General features: G+C 40.9%; 1 protein-coding gene across 1 annotated transcript; it reads left to right on the forward strand.

Moving 5' to 3' along the window:
- The first annotated feature begins 7,950 nt into the window (after positions 1 to 7,950).
- LOC118230864 lies at positions 7,951 to 9,316 on the forward strand. The gene is made up of 2 exons (XM_035424279.1): positions 7,951 to 8,889; positions 9,046 to 9,316. Exons 1-2 carry the CDS (start codon positions 8,406 to 8,408, stop codon positions 9,276 to 9,278), a joined length of 717 nt encoding a protein of 238 aa, XP_035280170.1. The 5' UTR covers positions 7,951 to 8,405; the 3' UTR covers positions 9,279 to 9,316.
- Positions 9,317 to 9,590: the final 274 nt, after the last annotated feature.

Consider the following 9,590-nt stretch of genomic DNA (forward strand, 5'->3'; position numbering starts at 1 on the left):
CATTTGAAAGCTTATAATCTGCACTTTCATAATATGTAAAAAACTGAAAAATGACCTTGTCCTACTTGAGGACCAAAACACCAGCACCTGTCACATATACTAATTAAGCTAGAACGTAGAGCTTGTTGCTTCCACTTGTAATTTTGTTTCGGGAGCACTGAATGTCTGAGTTGAACAATCTAAGGACACCGGCATCCTGGCCACTTGGGGACTTGTGGAAAGGGGTTAAACTGAAGTTAGCTGGACAAAATTAACATTGAATATATAAGCCACCTGGTGAAGTCACACACTAACAGCAAAAATGAACGCATCATTTGTTACAGGCTCTTGTCAATGAAGGAGGATGTTCTAAAAGGCTTAATGTGAAGCAGCTTTTTAAAAAAAAATGAATTCAGAATTCAGAAACTGTCAAGTTTAATTGTAATGGGGCTTACTGCGCTCAATAAAGGACAGACATTATCAGAAAGTACATACAAAATCAGGCTAATTTACTGACCATTACTCTAAAGGCCATTGACCATCTTTCAAAAGTCTATTTGCTCATCACTTGCAATATCAAAATGGACTGTGTCATGTCATGCAAAAGACTGCTCTGAGGTGTAGCCTAGGAAGTGTCTCTAACTACAGTAGATCTAGGAGCAGCTCAGCTCTGTACTGGGGCAGTTCGACATACAGGGGCACAACCATCCCTTATTGCATAGTGTATGTACTATTCAAACTTAGAAAAACACCCCTCACATGCTGCACTGTGTGTGTGTGTCTCACAGAAACACTACCCCTCATTCTTACAGAAAGGCAACTCGCACAGATATTGTTCCCCTCTCACCGTCAGAATGATGCATGTGTGCAGTGCGAGTAGTCATTTTCCTGGCAACCACGTAAAAAATTTTTTTTTTAATTACAAAAATATATCAGCTATAACAAAAGGACAGACTTTTATGAGTTGCATAATAACTCATAGAAAATAAAATATCCCCTCGGTTTCTTCCAGGTGATCATCTTTCATGCATTTCAATACTGCCAAGATTTATGTAATTGATTGCCCTGGAAGACATGTCAGTTCTCATTTATTTTTCAATTCACAATAATTAATTAAACACAGGCTTTCCTCATAGAAATACAAAGAATATATATATATATATATATATATATATATATATATATAATGCACTGAAGATCTTTGGCTTGAATCTCACAATAAGTCTCCAAGCGCTATGATGTATGAGCTAACTCAACCTTATGATGTGATATGGCTTTGTGACAGGTTAGTGATAGCAGCGTCTTTGAAGACCCTTAATTGTTTTATTTCAGATAATTGGATCCCATCTGGTTTAATCCCGCATCTGTGAGTCATTTTGAAGAGTTTCTTTTATCACACACTGTCTCGATTCTGTCGTTTTAGTTAAAAGACAGGCAGGGGTTAGTCTCTGTCTTGATCTATTCATTGCTAGGCAAACTGCTAAATGTAGAAATTAAAGAGGAAAAAAGCTGGAAAAAAAACATGGTTGCATTTCAATAATCCCCATTCATCAAAACAGCAGGGGGGAAAGCCAATAACAGGGCAGGAATTGTGCTCCCCTCCAACCACATTGTGGCCATTGAACTGTGACTTTCGACTTTGAGTCCTCCAGTATATAATGCCTTTTTTTGGGAGTATGATTGCTGTGTGCCAGATTCCTGCATGAGGCAACCGTTGTGTCATGCTTATTGCATAGACACCACACATTGAGAAAGTATTTCAGATGTCCAACAGGCCGATGATATTATGCAACACAGTGAGAGTATAGCAGGGATATAGCCATGTAATAGATATTAAGAATTCTCATTCAATTGTCAACATAGGAAGGGGGATGCAGGAAGCATTGGGTTGAGAAAAGATGTTTGTCCTACTACGGCCAGGAAAAAGAGGAGAAAGACACCCCCCAAGAAAAACAAACAGGAGCATAGTGACCTTAACCCTCTGGGGTCGAGAGCTCCGCCAGCGGAGCTCGGCAAGATAAAATGAACTTTCGTTTCTATTTGGATGATTAACTTCACGAGTTGTTATCATACAGACGCAACAAAAACATTGACAGAAACCTTAGAATCGCAACTTTCCAATGTGCCCATTGACAAATGATATGAATTGTTTTAAAAGTTCTAAATTTGATTAATTAAACCATGTATGCTTCGTTAATCCTTCGTTAACGACTCATTACTATGTGAATTTCGCTCATCAGGAAGTCCGCCCAAATCGCATTCACATGTTAACGACATTATAACTACTCTCCATAGAAGGAGAGTAGGGGAGGGGCGATGCGAGATCCATGTGAGAAATGCCAAGCCTGCGAAAGCAGGATAGAATGTCAAAGTGTAGCCTAATTCAGTTCTTTTGAGGTAAACATTTCGTTTAATTTTGTAAAATGGTCCGTCCGGAAGCTGACATTGATGAAGAGCGGTGTCATTTCGAACAGCGAACTGATCCAGCTGAGGATCAACTTCATGAGTAAGTATATTTATTATGATCATATTGGTAAATATGTGTACTGGATTACAATCTCTGTGTTTGTACGAATATCCAGCAATATGCGCGTTTGTGCGATGCTCTGACATTTGTGTAAATTTCATCAACTTTATATACAGTGATTCCAAAGTGTTTCTTATCTTTGTTTTCAGCACAAACTCAGCTACAACAATATGGCAGCAGTAAGTAGGTCATAATAATGTGTGGATTGTAAACTGCTCTAAAATCACACAAACTGTAAACAGTAGTTTTGAACATGCACAGGAATGTTGTAATAAAACACACTAAACAATTGTGAATAAGACTTTTGGTCACTGAAATGTGTTCTTCAAGGTCTTGAGTATCAAAAGATGACAAAATATTTTAGCAAATCCAATGAGAAATATAAAATAAATTGCTAAAAGTTAGTGTTGTGACTACTATTTTTCAACACCAGGTGAGAATGGGAGGGCAAATGGCCTTTCTGTAATGAATATGCATTGGGTAGGAATACCTGCCAGCTAAGTAGGCTATTCACACCTGGCCGCATGCCTCCCCACCACTAAGACAAAGACTCAGTGAGCCATTTAGAAGACAGAAACAAAGACAACTTTTGATTTTAGAACATTTATTGAAGTAAACTGCATGGAAGATGAGATGAGACTGGTGTACTCTTGCAACGTCTGCCTGGCCTCTTAGCTATTTATATAGCACATTTCCTTCAACAGGTGAAAATTAAATGTGCTTTACAAAAAAGGGACAAACCACTAACTAATGAAAACAAAATTTATGAAATGTGACATCATATACAAACAAGAACCAAACAAACACAACCAGACGCAGAGAGGTAGCCTATAATTTTGAGAAGCAATGGTTAGAATCATTCGTAGTGTGGGAATTTACAAGCGCGCATATTAGTGAATATTCCTACAAACACAGAGAATGTAATACAGCACACATTTACAAATAATGCAAGCTATCAACGAAAAAACATTAGCTTAACTAAATAAACACTTATATTCCAACTAAACTACACGCAACTCATCAATGACAATGCCTCAATCTGAACTAGGCTAGGTCTGTTTAGCTAAGTGGTTATTTTATTGCTATTTCCCGAACTTACTTAGAGTATGCTAATATCGATTGTGCAAGGACATCAGTTTTAGAATCCTAGCCACGCCACTACACGCCAGGCATGAGCTATTTATTACGAATAAGATCGAAAAACATACAGTCTACCTGATACTTCTAACACAACCAGACGCAGAGAGCCTAGCCTATAATTTTGAGATGCAATAGTTCGAATCGTTCGTAGTGTGGGAATTTACAAACGCGCACATTGCTAGATATTCCTACAAACACACAGATACGTTGCAATACAGTACACATATTTACCAATATGATCATAAGAAATATACTTACGCATGAAGTTGATCCTCAGCTGGATCAGTTCGCTGTTCGAAATGACACCGCTCTTCATCAGTGTCGGCTTCCGGACGGACCATTTTCCAAAATTAAACAAAATGTTCACCTCAAAAGAAGTGAATTAGGCGACACTCTGTGACATTCTATCCCGCTTTCGCAAACTTGGCATTTCTCACATGGATCTCGCATCGCCCCTCCTTTAGTCTCCTTCTATGGAGAGTAATTATAATGTTGTTAACATGTGAATGCAATTTGGGCGGACTTCCTGCTGAGCGAAATTCACATAGTAATGAGTAAAGTTTAGCGAAGCATACATGATCTAATTAATCAAATTTGGAACATTTAAAACAATTTATATTATTTGCCAATGGGCGCATTGGAAAGTCGCGATTCTAAGGTTTCTGTCAATGTTTTTGTTGCGTCTGTATGATAACAGCACGTGAAGTTAATCATCCAAATAGAAACGAAAGTTAATTTCATCTTGTCGAGCTCCGCCGGCGGAGCTCTCGACCCCAGAGGGTTAAAGCAGGAGCTGACCACTAGGGGCCCCAGGCCCCACAGCGCTTACAGTGTGAGTTGACCACTAGGGCCCCCAGGCCCCTCGGTGCATACATCGAGCGCAACACCTGGGCCCCTTGGTACATACAGTGCATGCTTAAAACGAGAGCCTCTCGGAGAGTACAGTGCTGTACAACTGAGCCACTGGTTGGCACGCTACAATATGCTGTGGCATGATACAATTCACCAACAAGTCTGTTAATTCTGCATAATAGGACAGTTTGAAGGGCGGCATATTATGGCAAGCCGTTCGTTATTTGACTTACCGTAACTAGCTATCCCTTTATTTTAGCTAGCTGCCTATTTTCCCTAGCTAGCTGCCCATATGATTCAGCTTGTTAACAGAAATGAATTAGCTCATGGGCATATATTTCGGGGGGGACGCAGGGGATACGTCCCTCTCAATATTTAGAACATGTGCATTTGTCCCCCCCAATAAAAACATGAAAGAAGCATTCCCACCATGAATTGAATCAGAAAAGGCACAAATTGGTGTATAAAAATTCACCAGAATGCAGGAAATGAAGTGTTTGATGCTCACAATTTTCTGGGGGAGGACCCCCGGACCCCCCGCTTCATGTGTCCCCCCAATGTTCAAACAAAACCTACGCCATTGAGTTAGCTAGCTGCCATGTTTACCAGCTAGCTGCCCTTACAACCAAATTAGCTGCACTAAAAAGCCAGCTGGTTCACTAACTATCAGCCTAAAACTCAGCTGTCTAACTAGTTAGGTGGCACACAACTTAACTAGTTAGTTAGGTGGCATTTGTTTGCGGGTCATCTGCGTGAAAGGGGTATAAGATAAAAGGAGTAGCTAGCTACAGTGGGTTGAATAAATGTTAAAACAGCATGCCAGTCATGATGCTTAAATCAAAGCTAGCTAACTATTAGTGATATTAGTTCAAAACTATTATTTGTTCTATTATTTGGGGGGGGGGGCTCCAAAAGACATGTGCCCAGGGGCCTCGCGGGACCATGATCTGGCCCTGCCAATACCCCCGCTACCATGGTCACAGATGATAGCAGGTGTTTTGGATCTTGGGCAGCTCCTTTTGGCCTCCGATCTTTGCTTTTGCCAGCACTCTGATACAAGTGAATCTTGGACTCATATGTGCATAAGACCTTTTTCCCCAGAACTGCGCAGGTACTTTTAGGTATTCTTAGCAAACTGTACAATGGCCATCCTGTTTTGGCAAAGTCTTCTGCGGACAGTAGACACTGACATATCTACGCCTGCCTCCTGAAGAGCGTTTCTGATCTGTCAGACAGGTGTTTGAGGTTTTTTTTTTCATTATGGTGAGAATACTTTGGTCATCAACTGTCTTCCTTGACCTACCAGACCCTTTGTGATTACAGAACTCACCAGCACTCCGTTTCTTCTTTATGATGCTCCAAACAGTTAATTTGGTAAGCCTAAGAGTTGGGCTATATCTAATCAGTTTTTTACTTATTTCTATGCCTCATAATGGCTGTTTCTTGAATGAAATGGTAAATGGACTGCATTTATATAGCGCTTTTATCCAAAGTGCTTTACAATTGATGCCTCTCATTCACCCATTCATACACACACTCACACACCAACAGTGAAAGGCTGCCATGCAAGGTACCAATCAGCTCGTTGGGAGCAATTAGGGATTAGGTATCTTGCTCAGGGACACTTCGACATGCCCAGACAACCGCTCTTACCTCCTGAGCTATGTCGCCCCATATGTTCTTGTGTTAACAAATGCCAGTAACAGACTTCAAAGGCAATAAAAAGCCTAGAATCAAGACTAAATACTGAAAGCTCTCCCATACCTGCATTAAAGAAGCAAGTGAACACACCTGGCTAATCAGAAACACCTGTGAAGCCATTTGTCCCAAACATTACGGTGCCCTGAAATGGGGGGACTACGGATAAAACGTTCTGTTATTTTTTACACAGAGAAACAGAAATGTCTGAATGAATGAATCATTACATTTATTTAGCACTTTTCTGAACGCTCAAAGTGCTTTACAGTGATGAGTGGGAACTCACCTCAACCACCACCAATGTGTAGCACCCACCTGGGTGATGCACGACAGCCATTTTGTGCCAGAACACTCACCACACATTAGCTAAGGTGGAGAGGGAGAGAACTTTTTTTTTTTTGCCAATTAAATCAGGGGGTGATTAGGTAGAAAGTTTGAGAGATCCAGGTTGGGAATTTAGCCAGGACACCGGGGAACCGCCTACTCTTTGCGTCAAGTGTCATGGGTTCTTTAATGACCACAGTGAGTCAGGACCTCGGTTTAACGTCTCATGTGAAAGATGGGTATAAAAACACCCTTAAATAAAAGCTGAGAATCTACACTTTAACCAGATGTGAATTGTTTGATTACAAATCTGAAATTTTGGAGTTAGAGAGCCAAATCAAGGAAAAATGTTTTTACCAGATATTATGGAGCTCATTGTATTTTAAATTTGTAACAAAGCTTAACTTAAGTACTTTATGTGAATCTGTATGTAATTCTGTTCAGGGGATATCCAAGACACATTTATACATACTGTATGTTTTGGACACCTGACCTCCATGTTTAGCTCTGCCTTTAATGGACAGAGAGAGAGATGGCGAAAAAGCCTGCAATCTCTGTTAAAGTGCTCATGGGGTGTTCTTGAAAACTATGAGAATTCCTACCAGTAGGAACTTGGATAAAATTAGCTTCATCTGATGGAGATTTAATCTGATCTGGAGATTAGAATTACAGGACGAACAGTGAAAAGGTTTAAAATGTGATATTTTTCTGCTTATAAGTCTTAAATTGAAGATCTCCGTCTTGTGCTCAGTAATGCAGCCCTATCTCCTTTCACTTAACGAGTATATTAGTAGACCATCTTGAGAGTAGGGACACTGAAACTGTTCACAGAAGGAAATAAAGCACTTGATTTAAACCAATACCATTATATCAAACCAACATTAACATAAACTCTGTTTCACTTAACACTTGTTCTTAAATCTCATGAAAATCAAACACAGCAACCCAAGCTGTCCAAAAAGGAATTTTTGAATTAGAAGTCAGCTGTCTTGCCATGTAATGGTTCACCAGATAGCGGTTGACCATCACCCTCCAGGGATAAGGACTATTTCTGCCTGAACCCTCAAGACAGGAAAACCCCCTCAGAGACATCAATGTAGAGTCATTTCCATTTCAAAGATCCCTCAAGAAAACTTGCTTGTCCAGGAATTAGAGAATATAAGGAGATCAGGTTGTACTCCTCACTGTACACTGCCAAACTGCTGCTTTGGAAACTTTGAGATGTGCTTATTTCTGGCAGAAAAATGCAAGGCTCTGATTGATATGACAGGCTTTTGAGGCAACAGTTTTATGGGTTCAGATGGCTTAATCTGAGAAATGGTTGAAAAGACTTCAAGGAATAGAACACAAGAATTATTTGCCAAATGTGTTTTTAATATGCTTTTAATCATTTTTCATTAAGGGAATGGTTTACTAAAACCAGTATAATATTTTCCCCAGGCTTCAGCAGATAAAGTCATCCCATGCGTTAATGTGAACATCTTTGAAACTGTAAACTTCTCTGTGATACTGTGCAAAGACAGGCAGTGGCTTGACAAAATGTGTTTTTCATTTGGTGTGGATAGGAATACTCACTTTCTCACATGCACTGCAACCCTGAACTTATCTAGACATTACCCGGAGGAGCTGTATGTGAGAACGCAAATGTCCATATCGGTTGGACCGGACATTAAACAGATTTTACCCTGCCAGCTCCCTAGCGCAAAGTCTGTGTAATGTCCGATTGAGCCCATGTGTGAATAGAGCAGGTCATTGTCCGGATAATTCACAGCGAGGGAGTGGGCGAGTTGATGATGTTTCTATCATGCGACTGGCGCGAAACCGGAAGAATACACACATCCGAAGGTGAAGAAGAAGGGTCATTTACACAAAGACGGCAACGAAAATGTCTAACTGGAGAGACAACAAGATTCGGGAACTTTTGTCGGTAAGGGCCGACGCCGAAATCGTCAGACAAATTCAAGGAACGGCAAGAGACTCGGTTGTTTATGATCAAATTACGAACCGGCTACATGACCGCGGTGTAATCCGAGCCAAGGCGCAGGTGAACAGCAAACTAAAAGCACTCAAAAGGCAGTACCATCAGGTCATTGACCACAATGGCCGGAGTGGAAACGACCGCAAAACATGGTGCTATTTTCGTTTGTGCGAGGCTATATGGGGTCCGAGTCACTCGACGAACCCTGTGGGTTTGGTCGGGAGCATGGAGACGGCCTCCGCCTCAAGAAGCCAGGAGACGCTTTCCACCTCGAGTTGCCCTGAGACGCCATCTACCTCGAGTTTCCCCGAGACGCCATACAGCGACACTGAAGAGCAGACTCTAGTCCATGAAACTGATGTGTCGATCAACGATTCGGTTTTAAGTACAGGTAAGATTATATTTGACCTTTATTGCTAATATTTATTTGTGTAGCCTAGCTACTTGCATGATACAGAGCACAACAGAAGTAATGGATAAAGGCTAACAATGCTAGCTGGCCTTGTAACTACTGTTAAACTAATGTTGTTCTTGTTGCTATTGTTAGAGTTGTTGTGTCGTTCTCCACCTAAGAAGAAGAGGAGGAGGAACCAGACACGCTCAGAAAGGTTATCTGCAGAGATGAGGGACCTGTTCAGTGAGATTGACAAGGACTTCAATGAGCGAGAACAGCTTTGGTTGTTGGAGCAGCGGGAGTACAAGGAGCGGGTATGGAGAGAGGCACGGGTGGAGAAGGCGCAGGAGATGGCCGTTCTTCAGGACATGACTTCTCTACTCTGACAAATGGTCCAGCGGATGCCTGCCATGCAGCCTCAATACCCTCACTCAGCACACACCTCCTGGAGTAAAGACCCATGCTACCGCCACAACCAGAGGCAGGGCCCTACTTTCACCGACCTGAAAGACTTCATACTCCCAATTGTACTATTTTTCATATATACTGTTCACAGAAAAACAATGTTTGCCACCCTTTTTGATAGTCTGTTCCATTCTATACTGTTTTTGTTAAACCAGTTGCACTCTTTGTGTGATTTTATTTTCAAACTTTATATTTTTACTATTACTGTATATATTGTTTTCTAGGTATATTGT

The sequence above is a fragment of the Anguilla anguilla genome, chromosome 6, assembly GCF_013347855.1.
Source record: "Anguilla anguilla isolate fAngAng1 chromosome 6, fAngAng1.pri, whole genome shotgun sequence".
In the NCBI taxonomy this organism is placed as follows: Eukaryota; Metazoa; Chordata; class Actinopteri; order Anguilliformes; family Anguillidae; genus Anguilla; species Anguilla anguilla.

Bases quoted from the DNA above. Each gene is read 5' to 3' on its own strand.
- LOC118230864 (XM_035424279.1), top strand. From the start codon at position 8,406: ATGTCTAACTGGAGAGACAACAAGATTCGGGAACTTTTGTCGGTAAGG. The intron at 8,890-9,045 runs GTAAGATTATAT...TGCTATTGTTAG, and splicing joins CGATTCGGTTTTAAGTACAG to AGTTGTTGTGTCGTTCTCCA.